This window comes from Dermacentor albipictus, chromosome 2 (genome assembly GCF_038994185.2).
Source record: "Dermacentor albipictus isolate Rhodes 1998 colony chromosome 2, USDA_Dalb.pri_finalv2, whole genome shotgun sequence".
NCBI classification, from domain to species: domain Eukaryota; kingdom Metazoa; phylum Arthropoda; class Arachnida; order Ixodida; family Ixodidae; genus Dermacentor; species Dermacentor albipictus.
The window spans coordinates 130,943,804-130,966,204 of record NC_091822.1 but is presented as its reverse complement, the minus strand read 5'-3'; the positions used below and the strand labels follow the sequence as shown (position 1 = coordinate 130,966,204).

Sequence of the window (22,401 nt, the reverse complement as noted above, 5' to 3'; positions counted from 1 at the left end):
ACGCACGCAGGTTTGGCGGTGGTGGGCCGGCTGTTCGTCGAGGTGCTGTCCTTGGATTGCTGGAACAGGCTGCGCGTGGAAGGCTACGCCTACTGCGACCTACTCGAAAGCCCCGGTGAGCCACGTCGATCGCAGCACGCGTTTGCACTATAACTACACACACGGGTACACTGGTTCGACCGATTCGTGCAGGCACATCTGACACAGTCCTGAAGCCTGAGACGTAAAGGAGACACAGTTCTGAAGCTTGAGACATAACCCGCCAAAATTCATCCGCGACCTTTCTCCGCATCGAAAGGATGCAAAAGAATGCGACAGGGTTCCACGTTTAGCGCAGGCCTTCTATTCTTTATTTTTATTACGCACCGTTACGACCGTCGACACGTCATTCGCACCGAATGGTAACGGTCATAGAGTTTCTCACTACATTACCTAGAGGGAAATCTGGCGCTGCTGTGCTGTGGTATGCATGGGAATGCCGGTATATTGTGGATTCGGATTGGCATCGTTCTCGTAGAGACAGGACACCTTGAAGATGCGCTTGGCAAGTACCGTTCCGTCTGTCACAATGATTCATTTTCTACTAGAACAGCACGTGAAAAGCTGTTTTAGCTTTATTATTACGTGAAGACATGTTTTGTTTAACTATGAGAACCTGTTATTGTGTGTACGACTACATGTTACGTAAAAAGTATCAGCGGGCCGCTGAAGTTGGAGGACAGACGACAAGGTTCGCGCTCACTTTGAAACAGTTGGTGGTCTATTCTTGCTTTTCTTCGCTTGGTCATGCATCGTGGGTGAGTAAAGATGTAATATGCGTGAATGGAAACATTTTATGAAGATTTTACTTTGAGAACGCGTTATTTGCGTAGCCATATCCACGTTTTAGACGAAGCCTTTTACAACACCAGCCAACACGAGCCTCGCAGACACATATACCGTCATTCCCATGACGGCAAGGTGCCCCTTTAAGAAACTCCCATAGACGGTGGCGCCAGATTACCCTCTAGGTGTTATAGTGAGAAACTCTATGGTAACGGTGTCCTCCTCATCCGCTCTGCGCACACGCAGGCCAGAGGGAGCTGTCGCTGCTCACGTGGCGGCCTCTGTCCCGCAGCCTGGTGTCGCGCATGCGCAGGTTCTTCACGGGCGGAGATCCCCCGCTGGAAGACCTCTGCGCTGCCGGCGCACCGACCGCTGCGGCCTCGTCCGGACAAGACGGCGACGCAGAGGTAAGCGCTCGCAGAGGACGAAGAAGCTCTGGCAGTGATTGGTGGAAGCGTAGCAGACCAGTTCTGCGGCAGTCCGCTAGATGGAGGAAGGCCGATGGAGGATTTCCTTCAGAAGTGGTTTGCTACGTTCGCATTACTGCGAGGCTGGACCACGTGGTCGACTATCAACTTTCACAGCTAGCGCTCTCTGTCTTTGTCAGTCGTCGTCACCGCTACATAGCGCGTTCTCGGCAAGTCAGAAGTGACGCAAGAACGAAACACTAGCTTCGAGTTCCTACGCTATAAATTCTCGTGACGTCACGATATTTGGACAGCGTACGCTCGAGACTGTAAGCAGTTTATCGCCGAGAAAACACACAGCATTTTGGCGGAACCAAAGACAGAACTAGTGAGTTCTGCGAAGTGCGAAAAAGCTCGCTTACGTCGTAGATTTAGGTGCCCCCGCCACGAAGAACCCCACGTGGTGAAAATTTCCGGAGTCCCCCACTACGGCGTGCCTCATAATCAGAAAGTGGTTTAGGCACGTAAAACCCCATAATTTAATTTTTTAGGCGCTGCCGTATTGACGCAAAACTCAATAAAGGAAAACTTTGTTATTTATTATCTCCGCTAATAATGAACCTTTCTTCTGTCGAATAAATGCAGATAATCTTTTTTTTTAAAGTAGAATGCTAGACTAAACTGATAGTTTCAGACTTTCAGCTACTCTGTGGCATTATATTTATTATTTCGTTTTATTATTTTCTTCAATACACTCACGCCGTTGCCCGAGCACAGCACAATATGTATTGTGTGTGTCCCAGTTAACGTTGGCCAAGCTCATTAGCGAAAAAGATTATTAAAGAAAAGACGGCGCAAGGTACAATTATAAGATTTACGTCGTTTGGTCCTCAGAGCTCTGATGATCGAACACCATAGCTATAGAAGTCGTATCTTGCACCATTCTTCTTAAAAAATAATAATAATTTCGTTGAACAGCTTGGCTAACGTTAGCTGGGATACCTTATAGAAGTATATATATATATATATATATATATATATATATATATATATATATATATATATATTCCATACGCGTCTTTTGCGTCGTCTTAATCAAAAATACGCTACGAGAGTGAGCAAGGTGCAATCGTCCGTTGATTGTGGCTCGCTGGCACCGATACACTCGCGGGCTTCCCTCTCTTTTACGCACTCGGGCCTCGGGGGAGGTCAAGGTGAAGCAGTTATGCGAGACCGCAGCTCAAGCTTGATTGCTTTCTGCCCGCCGGAGAACGTGACGTGGTGCAATAAGACGCGCCGAGAGGTCTCTTTATTGTTATCTCTTTCTTTCTACCCCCTCCGAAACCGGAACTTAATCGCACTACCCGAGGGGCTGTACATATGAGTATGCAGTGCGAGTCTCACGTTCGCCGGGCCAGCACGCGTTGATACGGAACGAAGTATACACTTTACGTGTATAATCAGGCAGGTAAACCCGGCGCAGTCACGTGATCAACGTATTATGCGCAGTTTGTCCTGTTTTTTGTGTTTTTTTTCTTTTTTCGTCGCTGTTGTTTTGTCGGGCACTTTTCGCGCTCCCCGTTTCGAAAGGCAGCAGAGAAGCCAGCCGATTTCGTCACGCCCGCAAATAATGACGAAAAAAGCTCTTATCTATCTGCATATATTTGCCTCTTTGTTTCCGCTCGGCGCCGTTCGCACTGTGCCCGTGGCAATAAAACTGTTTTATTGTCACATCTATGCTGCGCGCCGCTTCTGCACCGTCGTCATATCGGTTTGCCAATTGCGTGCAGCGTTGCGCAGGCTCGACACTGTCGCGTCTCATTCGATCAGGATGATAGAGAATGCCGATCCCTCAATCCTGCTAGTCAACGCTCTCGTCCCGCGTCTACGTGCGCCCAGCTGCATCTATTTATGCCTTTGCGTTTCAACGTAATCTCATACGAGGTTGAGTTTTCCGGCTTTCGTTTCATTCCTCCTGTGACCTCATCGACCAATGTACATGCTATCGGTCCACAGCCACGTCTCGTCCAATCAGGGGAAGGCAGGAAGTGCCCATCGTTCAACTTTATTAGCCAGTGCTTTCAGCGACGTCCTCCGCGTGGTCGGGTTTAAAACGTGATATCGCGCGAGCCTCTCTTGAGTTTTTCTATCCTTCGTACGACGTCATCAACCAGTATACGCTATCTACCCGCCCAGTTCTTCCACGAGCCGTCTGCTCTCATTCCCGTCTCGAGAACAAGATCGGCAGCCTGGTTAATGGAATTTTAGCTCCCCATCACGTGGTAATTCGATTGGGTTGATGCACTTGTACGAAGCTTCGATGAGGGATTTTCGCTCCCTGGTTGGTCAAAGCCAGCGGCAGAACTACAGAGCGTGAAAAACTACCGTGTATTGCGGTCTGTAGTCCCCGTCCGGCGTATGTATACCGCGGAATTAAGCTTATTTCGGCCGTGAGTGAAAGTATTTTTTTTTTCTTACGTGGCCGCAGTTTGCGCTCGTTCTGTAGGGAATGATTTCGCCACAGAATGATAACGGTGCACAGCGAATGGCATTGCTGAGTTCGATGTGTTATTTCTACAAAAAAGAAAGAAGAAAAAAGTATAGGTTCGCATGTAATCCCAAGAGCAAACCCACGGGAGAGCGCGCGATTTCACGTACCGCGCTGTCGCGGGTAGCCAGGCTTGGAACGAGGTCAACATCCACAAAGATCCACTATGTGCTTTCCACGAAATTGTTTCCCATTATCGACTGGGCCGGAGGACATTTCCATCCCCCCCCCCCCGTCACTCCAAATTGAACAAACCTCAGGCTAGCACACTCAGACTTCTGCAAACCCGTTCGTATCCCATTCCTCGGTCCCTTAACAGGAGAGACACTGACCACTCACAGTCGTGCCCCAAATGTGGTCATGACTCATGCTCTTTTGAACACATGCTCTGGCTGTGCCCAGACCTTAACGCACCGACTGTTGACACCGACTAGGGATGGTCGATTAATTATTCTATTCGATTAACGATTAATATTTAATCATTCTATCATTTATTCGATTAATCGCTTTCGATGCAAAGTTTTTCATCGATTAATTAATCGAAATTTCTGCCGGGAACCTTCAAAAGGGTTGGAACACAGTTAACTACTTTTGTAGGATCCTATTTTAATGTTTGAGAGGTGGAATCATGTTCGGAACACAAGGGTATAAGCGTTTGATAAAGGATAATCTTAACTTGATAAAGACTAAATATAGTTGGCACTAGTGGCTTTTGAAATGATAAACAATATATGTTACAAAATGGCAATTAGAGCAGAATTAAACAAGATACATGGCACTAGTGAATCCCTGTACTGTACAGTTAAACAAGAAGCAATAAAAATGGCAAAGGTGAAAGGTGGAGTCCGTCTAAAATGTGCAAGAAAACTGGGGAAAGAAAATTACTGGTTTAGGATATTAAGCCACATGCTCTTTTCTATAGAGCAAACGAATGTCAGTTAAATTGGCTGGGATGTTTGGGTGAAAGCGACACCTTCTCTGAATGGCCACTCAACCAGCATGCGAGACTAGATGCTCGGGCGCTATAAATTTGCTGGAATCGACGTGAACTCCATCGCTGTGTCAAATACATGCTCCAAGCCTGTGCGCATGCTGTGCCACGTGTTTATGTGGACTGTCGCGCTCGAGGTGGCGTTTGGACCAGGAATGCACCAAGCCCATCGACGAATACGTCCGTTAGCAGGAATGAAGGAAAAGGGGTTTATGTTACATTATTTACACTGGATCCAGATATGGAACCTCACTCCGTGGAGGGGCATATTAATCGCCCGAGTTCACGTCGGGACACGTCAGCACAAACTCTGCTGCACGAACGCTCTCCGCTTTTAATGCCGTCGTCTTCCCTAGGCGACTTGACTAGGGAATGAGATTACTGCATCGCGGCCAATCACAATCGTCGAATCGGTATCCCGCCCATGGTATCGTCGAATCGGATAACCCGCCCATGGTATCGCACCGTTCCACCTAATTCCGCCTCCGATGTTGCTAAATATGCCCCCGCATATTTAGCAAGCGCTTAGCAACCTGGGAATCCGACGTCGACGCCGTTCCCACGGCATTCGACGTTGGCCCCGTTTATCAATTAGTTCAGGTTGTCGGGTTCAGGTAGATGGGCCTTTTGTTGACCCGTCAACATTCGGTGTCAACGCTGCGTTGACTTCTGGATAGGCGATGATGAATTAGTGAGATTGCCTTGTGGTAAACGTCCAATGAATGCCCTTGGCCGTGTTGAGACGTGACAGAACTGTGAGTGGAAAGACGATCAGCGACTGGGTTGCTATCGTATGCCTTGAATGGCGAAGGCATTTCAAGCCTCCGTCTTCGGGCGGCGTGTGCGGTGTGAGGGAAGATGGGGGACGATGGCTCGGCTCGGCGTCACTCGGGAAAATAGTCGACAGTCGCAGCTCGTGCGCCGCCATTCCAGCAAGATTTCAAAATTTCCGCGCCGCTCTCCTGCCAAACTGTCGAAAACGATTAATCGAACAGGTTCAATCGAATAAGTCGATTAAATGAAAGGTGGGAATCGACGCAGATTAATCGTTATGCGGGATACATTTAATCGATTAATCATTCGATATTACCAACCCTACGCAAGACAGCGACAATTGGAGATCCCTGAGAGAGGCCGTCGTCCTGGCAGTGGACATAAAAATGGACTGATCTCGTTGATGATGATGATATATACACACCAAGCCTCCAGTCTAGGTAAGGTCGAGTGGCCGTCTTGATATTAGAGGAGCGCGTTTTACTGGTACCCAGGAACTGCTAGCAGCGATATAGATGCTGCACTGGAATACGTGCAAGAGGAGTTAATGGCGCTGAAGATTGCCATCTTTGCGGAACCCCACGCTGCCCTTGTATCAAATTGCAAAGAAGTGACGCTCGTTGTCCAGTTGAGCGCAGAATTACTGAGTCTGTCAACAAAACTGCATTACGCGAGGTATCCCCCGTTGCCCACTGGATATCTTCGCATGTATACGTGCGCGTCGCCGGAAATGGAAGAGGCTGATCGGCTTGCTTCAACTCGCACTCATAACGACTCTGGTATACTGCCCAGAAATTTAGCGTAAGCTCGATGACGCTCGTCTGCCGATTCGTCGCCACCTGTTAAAGAAGCACCCAGACCAGCGTGACGCAAATGGAAGGTTTCTGACCCGTGTTCGCGGTCGAGGCTTGTCCCGCCGCGCTAGAAAGGGTTGGCTGTGCGAACGTGTTCGAACGTTCACACCGACAAGGACATGTGCCCAGTCCATCATGCACGTCTTGCGGTTGCTGCAAGACACATAAGCAGCTGATATTGGAGTGTCCCGCTTTCATTACATCGCTAGCGGTGTGCGACATGCATACGCCATACAGTGGCTGTGCGCCTCGGTGTGATCAAGCTCATAGCGCTCTCCTTACTTTTATAGAAGGAACTAACTTAGGTTCCCGGTTGTGTAGCTCATTTCTCCTTGTTTACAAGAGACAAGAACTCGGATACTATTTCTTCTAGTTTAGCATTCTTTCAGTAGCGTGACCTGCAGTGACTGGCCCCTACTGTGCGTGACCTGTACGTGTGTGTTAGTGTGTTCTGCTTTGATTCTTTGATACCAGTCGTCTTGCTCTTTCTTTCAGCTTTTATTCACTTCTTCCTGTCTTCCATTTCTGTATGTTTCTGTCCCCTCCTCCTTTCTCAAGAGAAGGCAGGCATTGTGCCCCTTCCAGTGGCAGTTGCCAGCCTCCTCCTCGCTTTCCCTTTCCTGACGCGTGTATATGTTTTCAAAACAAACAAACATACATACAAACAAACAAAGAAGAAGAAAACAACAACAACAACAAGAACAACAACAATAATAATTGTACCGAAGGCACCGGGCACGGTGGTGGTGAAAGAATAAGATGACGAGAAGCGCTTAATTGCTTGCCCGCTTCGCCATAGCACCGATCAACGTGTTTCGGCCTACCGCTGGGAACCTACAACTAGTGCTACTAAGCAATATGAGCCCCCATTGTATAATAATCGTATTATTCCACCAGCAGCGGTGCCTCATTGGATATGGCGTTCTGCTCCCGAGCACGAAGTCGTGGGGTCGACACCCGCGGAATACGAATATGCGGAGGCCGCATTCCGGTGTCCGCGCGGAATGCAAAAAAAAAAGAAAAAAATTGTGCTTAGATTTGGCTGAACGTTAACGAACCTCAGGTGGTCGAATTTAATCCGGAGGAGCCCTCCACCGTATATAGCGTTCATCGTAGCCAGTGTACTTAACCTGATTTGAACTCATCATTCATCTTTATAGTGATCCTTCTCTTAAAGCAACGCAAGCTCAGCGCACGATACAGACCGGAACTTACGGTATACCTCCAAGGCGTAGCGGCCAAGGAGTGCAGCTCGCTATCGTTTAGTACCGCGGCGCTGCTGCTGCTGCTGCTGCATGGAATTGATTTACGCACGTGAGACGCGACACATTATGCGAGCGAGATTCCAGCTTGAAAGCCGCGGCCGCACGTGACGGGCATGATCTGCCGCGGCGAAGTCGCACGTGAACGGGGCTTGTGCATTGTCGAGTGCAACGACACAGAGTGAAGAGAGAGGCAAGAGAAATGGAAGTGACGGGGTTTCGGCCGGTGGCTTCAAAGGGGCAAGAGTGCCTCGGCTCCTCTTTATTATCGCGGCAGATAAGGCAAACACCGTGCGGGGCGTCACGTATATATATATATATATATATATATATATATATATATATATATATATATATATATATATATATATATATATATATATATATATATATATATATATCACGTGAGGGAGAGCAAACCGTGAATACTGATCGCTTCCATTAATGCATAGTAGCAGAATTCGAAGAGACTCGAGAGCTTGTATAGCTGCAGTGAGGCATGACTGACTTTTCTCGCTTCTCGCTTATTAATGCCACTTTTTTTTCATTTTTTGTATACACGTACTCGCGCGTGTGTGCCAAGTGTATGTATACGCGCCGCAATAAAAGCTGGCTGAAGAATGCGGAACAGACGCCAAATGTTCGAGTAGCAATAACTTTTTATTCATTTACTTAAATTTGAAAGTTTGCCGTGCGGCATAAAAAAGTGCGATTTCTTTGTTTCGTTTTTACCGCCGGTAACATATATGACTTCCGGTAACATATATGACTTAGGCCGCTATGTTCTTTTAGAGACATATGGAGTTGTCACAGATGTGTGCGTGTGTGCGTGCGCGCGCCGATGGACCGGTGGCGTGGAAAATGCGAAAGCTACAAACCCCTGACTTCATTGTTGTTTTTTCTGGATCGCATATGCAGTGCACTGGCAAACTCGAAGACCCACAGTATATATATATGTATGTCACAGTAGACCACACTGTATACGCACGTGTACTGGTCGAATATATGGATGCACAGAGGAGAGCGGACGGCGATAAATAAAACAAAGTAAATAAATAAATAAATAAATAAATAAATAAATAAATAAATAAATAAATAAAACAGGCATACCGTATTGAGGATCAGCGCCCCTTTGAAAGCCCGACGGCCCAGCGATGAAAATCGATCGCCGAGTATAGTTCCGCATTGAACGGCCACGCGCGTGTCCAGTGCATTTTGCTGAATGAAGTCCACGTGAAAAGAAGAATGAAAGGAGAGAACAAACATCCTGCTTGGCATTGTTTTAGTTGCTTTCTCTCTTTTCTGTCTGTGTCTGAGCCACAAATACATCGCGTTTCGACCGTTTCTGCAGCCATTTTGGGCTGAATTCGCGTCCTGACGTCAAACCACCAGGCGCATATACGCGGAAGATACTCCAACATAAAATCGATAACCGAAAAGCGGGAAGCTAGACCACATACGGCACAAACTATATATATATATATATATATATATATATATATATATATATATATATATATATATATATATATATATATATATATATATAGCTTGTGCCGTATGTTTAGTATATATATAGTTTGTGCCGTTGTGCCGTATATATATATATTTTCTTTTTTTCCGTTATGCTCGCGCGCCACGTTCCTTATGCCTTTCTTCGTTAACCGGGTCTCTTGTTACGCTTTTGAACAGCACATCCTTTTTGCATGAGTAACTATGCTTGTTTTTTTGTTTTTGTTTTTTGCTTCTAGCGCGATGTGAAACACGGACACAGAAAGGAGCAGACAGGACGAGCGCTAATCTGCTCCTTTCTGTGTCCGTGTTTCACTTCGCGCTAGAAGCCAAAATCATCTTACCGTACCAACTCGCCCAACTGTCTATCCTTCTGCATAACTATGCTTGTCCCAAAGTTCATTTCGCGCATCTGGGCTAATATTGCATATAGAGTTCTTGATGCGGTGCACGAGGCAGGCATGAACGATCAGTGAGGACAAGCGAGTCAGGAGGCGCACTCAAGGAGGAGGAAGCAGACGACAGTGAAAAGGCAAGATGACGTATGTACTACGTTCACTCTAGTTGAGGCACGAGCGCACTATGGTCGGCACTACCTGTTGCACTAGAACAAGACGGATATATATATATATATATATATATATATATATATATATATATATATATATATATATATATATATATATATATATTAACCGTTAACGGTTAACCCCCTTTCTTCTCGTTTATTACATAACGAGGGTCTCGAATCCGGCAACATTGATGCCTTCAGGTAGCATATGTGGGTTTATTGACCAGTTGTCTTCACCCGAAAAGTTCACGTTCTCGTGACGCCTGCGGCAAAAAAGACGTTCCACGTCCGCCGCCAAGGTCAGTGAGTGGGGGCGCTGGCTAACACTCCCAGGGTTCTACTAGTACACATAAATACCCAAGAAAGTGGATGGGTAAACGCCGCCGCGGTAGCTCAATTGGTAGAGCATCGCACGCGACATGCGAAGGTTGTGGGTTCGGTTCCCACCTGCGGCAAGTTGTTTTTTCATCCACTTTAATTTCCGTTAATTTATCATTACTTTATTTCATTTATTAAGCACATGCAATTTCCCCTATGTTGTACTTGGTGTCAGTGTTTGTTGGCTTCTCATTATATGACTAATAATTATCGGGTCCCTCGGTTAACCCCCTTTCTTCTCGTTTATATATATATATATATATATATATATATATATATATATATATATATATATATATATACACACACACACACACACACGAGGGCGAATCGGAAAGTCTTTGCCCCTATTTTTTTAAGCCAAATTACGGCTGCAAACGCTAGGTCAACATATCCATTCCCAGCGGCGGACCTTTCTTGAACCGGCCCGGCCTTATCTGCCGGTAGCTCGGCGGCACGGCGCTGCTGTTATTTGTTGAATAGGGAGCCTACGTGAGCAGGCGCGCAACATGTAGGCTCCCTATTGTTGAAGATGGCGTTTGTGCTTCACACTATGGTCCCTAGGATATTCTAGGGACCATATTCACATTTTCGCGACATAAGAGCAACGAAGTGTGATTCGTTCTCTACGGGGCAAGGGACGAGCGCCCATCGAAATCCAGAGCTAAATTAAGCCCACGTATGGGGAAAGGTGCCTCGCTTTGAGAAGTGTCAGGTGGTCTCGTTGCAAGTTCGCAAAAGGCCGCGAAGCCTCGGGGAGGCTGCGTGCGTCGCTGACTGGCGACAATGTTTCTCGAATTTAGTGCTGCCATGGGACAAATGTCTCCACCCGACTGGGGACTATGCGGAAAAAATAAGGTAAGGCACCTAGAATAGAGCGTAAATTTGTGATTACCTGTATGTACCTTATTTCTTGGATAATAAAAAAAAATAGGGGCAAAGACTTTCTGATTCGCTCTCGTAAAAACGCAGCGACTTTCGTTTCGTGCCTCTTATCTCTCCGTTGGAGACTATATTCTCCGTATATGCACCCTAGATCTACACTGAAAGACTGTGTTGCCGAGCGGGCGGAGATTTAGAGAGGTGCGAAAGGTCATTTTGGAGTATAGTGTGCTCTTTTTCGTTGTTCAATACAGCAATAAAGCTCGTCAATCACTCGCACACATACACGCGCACGACACGATGGCGATTATCGAACGTTGTTGGACAAACTGTGACCCCAAAGGGCGCAACGTTCACAAGCGTGGTATAGTTCCCGTAAGGAAACGCTTCAGCGGCACCGCGGGCTCCTTAATTTGGTGCATCTTCCGGTCTTATTTTCCCCTCGATATTTGAAGAAAACTCTGTCCGCGTGTAACGCATGCACGCTTTCATAAAGGCAGCTTGCGTGAGGCCCAAATATACCCAGTTTCCTTTTACGTGATCGGTCTGTTCCCAGCAGCGCGTACATCACAAGGGGCCATCAATTGTCTTTTTTTTTTTCACTTCTCCTTCTCACTCTTTCGCTTAGTCTTTCTTTATTACGAGACAAGGATTCGCCCGAGCAGGCACTTCCGTAACCTTGGATTTTCTTCTTTCCCTCGCACTGCCGCCTCAGCTCCTCGAACGAGGAGCTGAATGATGAGCGCATAAACGAAGTGACGGCGCGAAGGTATTTCTCGTTCGCCGATTGCGCGCCTCCCTTTTCTCCTCTCCTTACCCCTCCTCCTTATTATTTTTCTTCTCTCGACGACAGCGGAGCAAGCGGCTCAGCAGGTACTCCCTGTGCACGGAATCCAGCGGAACTGTGAAGGTGCTGCTGAATGTCGTGCGCCAGACCACGTGAGAACCCCCTTGCATTATTGCTTTACGTCTCTTGGCTCCATCGCCCGTGCATATATATATATATATATATATATATATATATATATATATATATATATATATATATATATATATATATATATATATATATATATATATATATATATATATATATATATATATATATATATATATAATGTAAAGGAAAGGGAAAGGTCGCTTATATGTGCACTTCCAATTTCGGTGCAAGTACAGAAAGAAAAATAAATGAAATAGAAATCGTTACGCGAAACCGCTGCGACTTGTTGGTGCTCCAGTATTGCAGAATGACAGGCCATCGTCGCCTCTTTCTTTTCTGAAAGCATAAAATATGAAGGTGGCATATCGTAATGCATGCGATGCCCGCTTTTCTTGCGTAAGGCCCAATCCGACATGTAATCTGGTATAGGTCGACTAATATTTCGTTCTGTTAGAGAGCTTTAGCGAATTTCACCAGCGCAGAAGCTGCGGGGCTTCGGTTGCCCGTTCGACGTAATCGAGTCCACCGCCGCCGCCTCCACGTACTACAGTAAAGAGCGATATTATTTACTCAATAAATAAAGATTAACGCTCGCGCAGCTACAGCTGGAAACTCGAGGACACGGAAAGGTCGCGGTAGGCGTGCATAGGAATCCGCGACAAAAATGTTCACGCACCTTTTTTCTGTCTTCCGGGGGACTTAACGAAGTCTGCGTTCGTGCTTCGCATAGAGTCGCCTCGCACATCCTGCGTTGGCACGTTCGGGTGTTTTGGCACGTTCGGCTGCTAGATTTGGGCATAGCAGACACGCTAGCTCAGCGGGTGAATAACGATGCGATGGTCGTACGTCCAAACGATGGCACGCCGCACAAACAACTGGGAACTCAAACGAAAGCGAATTCCCACCCCCCTTTTTTTCACAGGGCCGCAAGGCTCTTAGCCAGCGAAAACAGCGCGTAAAAAATAAGGAGGAAAAAATAAATAAATAAAAAGAACGAAAGAAAGATAGGCCTACTTTTAAACAGTGCAGGCATAGAGCAGTCTCAGTTCAAATGTTTACGTTTGAGATACGAGTGGATGCGTCACGAAAGGCTCAAGTAGACGTTTTCGATAGCGAAGCTGGAAAGAGAAAAAGAAAAGGAAACCCTATTACCGCTCGCACGGCTCGGAACGCGCTGCCTTTGGCGCGCTGATTGATTGATTGATTGATTGAAAACTTTATTGCTCCACCAAGCTGGGGTGCCCGCCCCTTAACCTACACGTAGGTAGAGAAGGAGGACGAAGCAGTCCCCGCGCGTTGAGGGCGGTGAGTCTTCACGGCCTCAACGGCCAGGCGGATTGCTCGATGCTGGTCGTCTTCAGCCTCGCTCTGGAGCGAAGCCTCCCAGGCATAGAGAAAGAAATTTCTTTCTCTATGTCCCAGGCTTCTCTTCTCTACTGTCAATGTTTTCCTTGGCGCTGAAACATTTCGGAGGGGACGCGCTGGTACTTACGTCACATCCGCCGGCCACCATGCAGGTACACGCGTCGTCTGCTTAGTTGCTATTTAAAAGTTGCTAATGAGAAATTAAGTGAGACAACCACCAGGGCTGCAGCTTTGCAAAAGATTGCTTCAGTATATGCTTTCTTGCCTACCACGTCACGTGCCCCCCTCCAGCGCACAAATAGCAACAATGTTAACAGGGTAGTTTACCCTGACACGCACAGCGAAACCGCCAATGGAACTGCGCCGCGATAGAAAGGGAAAGAGAGAAAAGGTGGCGGGGCTCGTTTTTTTTTTTAAAGTAAACACGACGTGGGTTTCCAGCTCTCACATGGGAGAATGCAGAGAAAGAATGCCGATAGCCATCCTATAGCTACACTTAAATTGCTTCTATCGCCGCTATTACCAAACCCTCTTAAAGGGCCCCTCACCAGGTCTGGCCATTTTAGCTGATAAGCGCAGAGCATACAATGCGCGCTAACGATCGTGTTTGCAAAGAATTACATCTGCGTCGCGGAAAGGTCTGAAATTTCAATGCGAACGCCGTTTTCCCTTCTCCTCGCGGGCGCTGCGCTCCAAGCCGGACGGTGACGTACTCTCGTCCCTGCGCCTACGTACTCGGGTCCGCAGTGTGATGTCGCTTGTGGTGACACGCGACTTCTAGAATTATTCAAGGCACCATCTGTTGTTTGCGTGATCTGTTGCTTGAATTGACGAATAGAAGTTTAGAGAAATAATGAAACACACAAGCGGAATGTCTGCCTGTTTTTTGTTTTACTTCGCTCCGAAGCGAGAGAGATGTACTTCCGCTTCGTCTGCTTTTTCGCACGGTCGCGCAGTCACCTGCACAGGTACCGAAACTATGCAATTTTCTATCGTGTTGCAGCGCGTGATCATGCTCTGCGATCTGCTTGTTCTGCCTCAGTGTTCGTGTAGTACTGAAGTATACCGCTAGTCATGTGTCCTTGTGCACAGCGCGCAAAATCGTGCGCTGCGCGAACGAGACAAAAGCTCGCACGCGACGCTGTCAGCGGAAGTGCGCAGCGCCGAAAAAAAAAGCGAGGAGAAAAAAAGTGAAGGCGGGGCTTGTGACGTATGCGTCACGCGATCCTCGAGGTTCGGTATGAGAGAACGCAGGGAAGGAATTTCGCTTGCGGAGGCTAGACTGGTATTGGATAGACGAGGCGAGTGGAAAGAGCGTCTTGCTTGGCAGTGGAGCCCGCCTGCTGAAATCATGGGTTCGCGGCACTGAAATATTTCTATCTTGGATATTAATGAGCGGATGACCAAAATTTGATACGGGGCCTGGTGAGGGGCCCTTTAAGGAAACTTGCTGCAGAACGCTCTCAGGACGACACTTTACAACTTTCAGTGTGTAAACAAAACTTCCGATGGTGCCTGGTGAAGTGCTATTTAAAAGGCTGTACCGAGAGGTGGCAATTTTGCGCACTTACATGCTACCGTGAGGGTAATCCCTGCAAGTTACTTCATAACAGCATTTTGCGAACAAAATGGAAAATTAGAATGTCGTTAAAGAACGCTTGCACTGCGGCCCTCCCACTTTTGTAACTGCTACCATGGCAGCTCGATTAAAATGCACAAAATTTTCATAGATCAATCGTGCCTATACTTAGATGTGTCAGCTTAATTTCTGGCCATTGCAACAAGATGCTAGTGCAAAATGTTATTAACCTCATCAGACCGAATGTCCACCCCCATGGACAGCAGCTTTCAGTCTCTTCATTATTATACCATAAATGATAAGGTAACAAAATTTGGCATAAGATAAACCTAGATACAGGAAACACTGTATGTCAACCATGTAATCATTTTGCTGCCACCAAATTTTTCAGATCGATACTTTGAGTGTGACATACAACTGCATTTTCACTAATGACGAAAAATGAATGCATAGTATATTTCAAATGCCACCTGAAAATGCGGCAATAGAGGGTGAAAAGTGAACGCAAGGAACAGCCATGTGATGTTAATCCTTTGCAGAAGGGTTGAATCCGGGCCAGTTGGTACATACTTGAAGGAAAAAACCAGTCAAAAAACACAAAGGACAAGAGGAGAAGTTCACACCACAATGACTGGACTATCATTAATTATCATTATGTATGTTTTTGTTCAGGCGAAGAAAATACGCTTTTATCCGAATGAACTGGAGAAACGGACTCTGGCCACATACATGGAGCTGCTGAGGCTAGCATAGGCATGTACCACAAGATCAAGGAAGCATGCTTTTATCACACTGAGTGTTTGTATAATGCACCTCCCTCTGTCCTTGTCATTCTGCCTGTGCTATAACCAAGTGCAAGGAAGTAGTTTTTCAGGTTTGTGAGAGACCTGTCGGCAATAAGGGCTGACTTAAATGGACAATTAAAGAGCTGTCTTGAGTTTGAGTCTTGAGAAGGAAGGTGTGAGAAAAAAGAATGCTGTTCCATTTTCTCTACCTGTGCATTTAGGTTCAAAGCCAGGGAGACGGAGATAGCACGAAGAGTTCTGGGGTCGATTGGGTAAGTGCTTCAATGCTGCTCATCTCACCTGTTCCTCGCCTTTCCTTATGAGAGAAATTGAGACCTTTAGACAGCCTATAAGCTGTCTACAGGCCGATTGTAGACAGCTTTGCCTTCTTACAGGCTTGCCCTTTATTGAAAGTAAGAAAACTCTCAAAGATATTGTTTGCCGAAAGTGTACAGGCAGTCGTGAGAAAGTGCAAGACCATGGTGCAGGCAATTAAACTGCCTACAAAGAAATTCTTGATAGCTAAGAGCAAAGTCAGCAGGGCAATGATGAGTGTATGGGGAGGGTTAGAGCAAACAATGGTTGCGACATCCTGCCGACACTGTAAAAACACAATGCAAACTTTGGGGCATGTCTTTGTCCCACAGCAAGAAGTGTCATCTATTTTGCATGCCTTTCCTTTCCCTAGTGCCGTACACCAGTACTTACAGGTCACGAATGGCATGTGCGTTATCAAGGTGGCATAGCATTCTCGACAGGAAAGTAGAAAATGGAGTTTCCAAGAAAGGAAAGACAAGCAAGACAAATGGTTGTTGTTCTGAGACAGAGATACACTCCAAAGGGCGTAAACTGTTCTTTTACAGTGTATAGTAAAAATAATGCACCTTTAGAGGCATACTTTGTCACAAGGTAGTATGTTATGATTTCTGCAAGCATTTCCCTCCTTTTAAAGCACACTCAACAAAATATTTAAGTCTAATCAGGAGGTAGCTCTTAGACTCTCAAATCACCTAATTGAGCATTATAATTAACATGGAAGTGAGAAAATGACCTCAATGATAAAGACAATGGTAGGGGACACAGCACAAACATTCTCGTTCCAGTTGCAAGCGACGTTAAAGGTTGTCACAATGCTTGACCAATTCAATAATTTTATAGTACGCTAATTAAAACAATACTGCAGTTGTAAAAGGATGAAGCTTTGAAGGCGTAATTTGTATGCAGGTTTCTCCACCATAATGCAAAACTCAGTGCATCCTGCAAAGAAGAAAAAAAAAAAAAAGGAGAGAACAGAAAGCCAGTTCATAGTGCTGCATGAGTGCTTTATGCCCTGCAGTTCTCTACACGTGCATTGCCAGCGCACTTTCTGATGCCACTCGCACCAGCCTAAGATCACCCTTGTGTTGTGTAAGTGTTGTGCGCTGATGAATGATTTTTGCCTGCTCAAGAACATAAGCAGACCTCCTTGCCTCTTCACCCACGATTTCATAACGTCCCTAATGTATGAATCCTGGATAAATGGTTGGTTGTGTGACATATCTATGCACCCAAGTAGGTGCAAGACTTAGTGCTGTTGGAATTTACTGCAATGCAGTCGCAGTGCAAGAATGTGCTGCCAGCCTTTTGTTTTGGGTGTATGTAACATATAATCTCGCCTCCCCTCTCATGTGGTGCAGACGGCAGGTGAGCCAGTCAAGCATCACTGCCGCGCTGGCATCCTTTCACCGGGCCAGGAGCAGGATGCTGGCGGCACGTGCCAGGCACACAGCCCTGGCCCAGACCTGAGCAACAAGTGAAGGATTGCTGCTCTGACGCAAGCAACAATAATGACTGCAAATTGCATTTCCAAGTAAAGAGCTCATAACGTCAAGTTTTCACCTGCTCGTACATGTACTAACATTATGGTGGAAACATAGACGGTGGAAACACAGTAGCGCTGGTTGCAATAGCTTGTGATGCTTTGTTCAACGAAAACATGTTAGACCTGTCTTACTGCACAAAGAAGTATTGTCCTAAGCAACCGAATTAAAGCATAATGCTGTTGTGTAACATTTTGGCATAATGCGCTTTATGGAATTCAGATTTGGCAAGTTTTTTGTGATGAGTGTAGTCATGCTGCATTCTTTGTTGTTATCATTGTGCCATTGTCTCTGTCCTGCTGTTAATTGTTTTGCGCATTCTGACTCCTGTCAAAAGTGTCTTAGCTGGAGTAGGCTACTGGTTTGGGTGAGTTCGTACCTGTGGACTATGACGGTAGGTTTTGTGCATAAACAGAAATACAAAAATGCGTGAGGAGACAGACACAAGCGCAAACTTCCAATTGAATTTTATTGGTAGGCTGAGTGAAGTTTATTTACCGGCACAATATGACCTACAGTCGCGTTCAGTACGAGCTGCAACACATTGCCCGTGGTCGAAGGGGCTGTGTGGCAGCACCAACATACACAAAATTAGTGAAAGAAACACTATTCCAGTTACTGATATTTATTAAACCATATTTTTGTATGTCGGCGTGGCCATACAATCTTGGAGCCCATTCGACCGATGGCACTGTGTTGCAGCCCATACTGAACGCAACTGTACATCTGGTTAGGTTACTGTGGAGTTACAAGAAACTGTAATACAAACAAGTCAAGTGTAAGTGACGCCAACATGTGTGGCATGCGCTGAACAACCTAGATGCACCCAACACGATAAGCAGAGGAGATCCAGTTGTGTATAGCCGTGACCCCATCAGCCCATCGTGTCGGGTGTATCTAGGTCGTTCAGTGCGTACTACACGTCAGCATCACTTACACTCTACTTGTTTGTTTTAGTTCCTTATTCTTGTCACTCCACAGCAACCAAACTGGGTGTCTGTCATATCATGCCTGTACATAAACTTCGCCCAGCCTGCCAGTTGGAAGCTTGCATTTGTGTGTGTCTCTTCACATGTTTTTGTCCCCTAGTTTGTGTACAAAGACACACTGTCATGTCTTGACCTGTGTCTTCTTGTCTCACACGAGTCTTCTTGCTGAGAGAAAAAGGCAGTGGAACTGCAATGGCTTTTGTGATTACGTTGCTGCCAATGTCTTTATTTGAGCAGCTAAGCACAATAAAAATGATTATTGCAACAATAGTTCAGTGCGGCCCGAGTGAACTCAGCATCACAAGATGGCACAACCAGCACTACTGACTACATCCAAACGTTTGGAATTCTGTAAATGGTGTACTTATATGGACAGGCTCAAAGCTCTTATGGCTCTTGCTATGGTTTCAATGGTGTTGCCTGTCTAACATCAACCTTGCCGTTTCAATGAGGAGTCAAAAAGTAGCTTCATTGCTGGCTGTTGTGGTGCTCTTACAAAGATGGTTGGGTATGATGTTGCAACGAGGAGATACAGTGCTTTACAAAGGTTGTTCATAAGGTTCACAGCATTTCCATGAAAGAGCAGAACTTGAGCAATGAGACCTGTGTGGGAGTTCAACCTGAGTCTACACTCATGTTAACCTGCTGCACTATTTTTTTCAAAAGTTACCCGCCAATCAGGAAGCACTAAAGCCCCTACTACCACATAGATTTGTGATTCATTATTGAGCAGCGGTCTTCGTCGTACAGGCTTGTTGGACCACATTGAAATTGTTGTCACCATTTCACAACAATGTCGTAAGTTGGGGCATTGTGACCGTACACTGTCAGCAGCTCAGCATGAGTCTCCTTGGCATTGTGGACATTCAAATGCTAAAAGTGGTTCACTGCTCGTGCATCAACCAGCTCTCCTCTTGGACACTGCAATTTTTTGTTTTGATGTCCTACAGGTGTTCCACTGTACTACGTAAAACACAGTTTTCCTATTCCACTAAAACTAGAGACATGCACTCATTTTGATGACTAGTCTGTATGCTGGTTCCAAGTTTACAGTACCGAAAATAAAAATTTTTTGAACACCCCTCATAAGTTGGACAGAAGTGAGCTGTTGAACACTGGCAAACTGGATCAAAACAGTTGTTTATGGTAAGGCATGTTTCCAGCAAGGTTCCAAAATCTGAGATCGATAGAAGTGTATCATATGAAGTTCATGTTCGCGCTTGTGTATATGTGTAAGTTCATCCCTCTTCAGTTTGCACTAAGCATCGAGCAGGGTGCCGCAGTGTTTCCGACTCCTGAGTCTGCCTAAACTTCTGCAGCTCAGAAGCACTGTCCTCGAGAACCAAGACTCGGCTTTTTCTTGTAGTAGACATGCTGGATTTATGGATCACATAGCACATTTTGGCACTTTTTGGTGAACATCAATTGCACAGCGACAGCACCAAGCATTTCGGCACTGTTGATGAGGTAGAAGTGGAATGGCTTAAAATGTAGGAAATGAAATCGACAAACTGTCAAATGTCATTAAAGTCGCTTGATGTACATGTGAAAAGAAAACTTGTCGTTGAGTTCCTGAAAAGATCTTGGACCAACAGCTGCGCAGCACTGTCATATACTTCTTTTTGATCTTGAAGGTGTATACACAAAAAGGTTTATACTATACATGGTTTTTCACATTGTTGTGCATACGAGGGTACTGGCATCAGCCACACGATTGAAACGACAGCATTCTTTTTGCACCGAAATGTCTGTCGGCTTGTAAAACAGGAAAGCATCTTGTATGCAGCTTCCTCATGCATCCTCATGAAAGCTGCAGACACATCTGCACAATGTTAGCAGGCTTCAGTAAAACAAGACCGCAACAGACAAAATGACTTGGCCAAATTAAGAAAATTAAGTCTGCGGCCTTAAATAGGAATGTTGCATGGAAGCAAAACAATTTAGATACATCACCCATTTCACCAAATTGAGGCTTACCAATTTAGGCTCGACTATATGAAAGTGCTCCAAATGTACAGCATTCCAAAACCAGTCATTAAGCAATTTCAGGTCTTGGGTTAGTCGAAATGAATAAAATAGCACAAAATTAAATGAAGCTAGTTAAGTTGGATTTGATGGGGCAAGAGCGACTTGAGCTGTGCTGCAACAGCCACAGGGTGTTGAAAAATCAACAGCAAAAGCTGCATTGTTCTAAAGCTGAGCACATCAGTCAGGGGCACAAGTGGATCCTCTTCTGGAATTAAAATTGGGGGTCCAGCAGTATGTGTAAATAGTGCAACTCACGGAAGTATTTTCGTCTTTGTGTTTCAATATGAGGACAAGCGATGTAAAATGTGTATTACTGCTAACGATTCCTAGACTTGATTCAAACATGTTTTTGTCCTGCTCAAGCAAAGCGCACTCCAGGTCGAAGCTGAAACAATAACTTGCGATCCACTACATACGTACATGCAGTAACACACCGAGAGCTCTCATTCTTACGAAGAACAAGTTTATATCATCCTTCAGCACACACTTGTTTCAAGCAACAGCGGAGAACAAACTGCAACAGAAATCACATTTCGCTTCAGTTCAGTGCACAAAGCATGGTGCCCTTGTTGATGTTCTGTAACTTTGGCAAATAAAATTACTATACAAAGGCAGCCACCGGAAGAACTAAAGAAAAGTTGGCAAAGCGTACATCTCTAGCAGTTGGTAGAAATTTTTCTCTTCTGCATCTCCGAAATCTAGCTGCTGAATGATTGATAAATATGATGGCTGTATGAAGAAATACTGTGAAGGCATACATTAAAAGATCCTTAAATCATACCTTATCTAGCTTCAATTATGCATGTATGAACGCGGCTCACAATTCTGACAGAAATGATTGGCCATTGTCAACAGATCAACAACAGATGAAGCTTCTTTGGCAAGCAACAAAGTAATGTACCAATACAATAACAAAGGCACTACGTGAAAAAAGAAACAACAACAAAAAAGAAAAACGGGCATACACATTTACAACATGCAGTAAGCGAATGGTGGTGCCTATGCTGAGCACATATAAAAGACAATGCATTGTGCTAAGTGACATGTCACATGTAACCAGTGTTACAAAAACAATCGCTGAAGGTTGGAACTACCATCAGAATGTCAACATATAAAATGTACAAATTCATTCTGCACATACTATTCATTTCACACAGTTCATTTCTATTCACGGTACATAACCACTGCACAGTAAAAAAAATGCCCACAAGGTTAGCATCCTGCACGCTAAATCCTTTCAAACCTTCACACTCCAACACTTACGAAGAAAAATTTCAGTTTCACCAACAATGCATCACACATGAGAAATGCCTCAAATCAATGTGCAGTCGGTGACAAAGCTTTATAGACAACAGGTGTGGCACAAAGCCACAGTACGACTCAAGAACCATGATGATCACATATGAAACATCACACCGCACTTTAAAATTCTTGGCTCGTTGGCTACACTTGGAAGCATTCCTTTCCGTTTTCTTTTTCTTCACATTAAACCTGAGGTCCACAACATTTTGCCCCTGACTACACAGCAGCAGCACCAATATGGCTCTACTGATCTATGCTGATACCGCATTCTTCAATTGCAAAGTGGAAAAATTGACGCCCTGGTAGACCTGTAAATGGTTTCCACAAACAGAAGGGCTGAGAAGAAAATATGCGAGTCACTGTACTTGGTAAGGAGCTACAAGTGCTAGGCTGGGATAATGTAACGATGTTATTCCAGTTTTTCCCTATTGCGTGCTCCATCAGTTATCCAAACGGCATATTGGCTATCACCAGGGTCAGCTGGACACGAGTGGTAGATGATGATGAGAAAGGAAGAGAGTTGGACGAAGAGAATCGCTACATTATACCG

General features: G+C 45.4%; 1 protein-coding gene across 2 annotated transcripts in view; it reads left to right on the top strand.

The window, feature by feature from the left end:
- LOC135912532 (tectonic-like complex member MKS1) overlaps positions 1–22,348 on the top strand; it is a 47,905-nt gene extending 25,557 nt beyond the window's left edge. For both annotated transcript variants that reach the window (XM_070533978.1, XM_070533977.1), the window contains exons 6-10: positions 11–115; positions 1,072–1,232; positions 11,858–11,943; positions 15,895–15,945; positions 17,350–22,348. In XM_070533978.1, coding sequence (XP_070390079.1) covers positions 11–115; positions 1,072–1,232; positions 11,858–11,943; positions 15,895–15,945; positions 17,350–17,458 — 512 coding nt within the window. In that variant the 3' untranslated portion in view covers positions 17,459–22,348. The remainder of the gene's footprint in view (positions 1–10; positions 116–1,071; positions 1,233–11,857; positions 11,944–15,894; positions 15,946–17,349) is intronic.
- Positions 22,349–22,401: the final 53 nt, after the last annotated feature.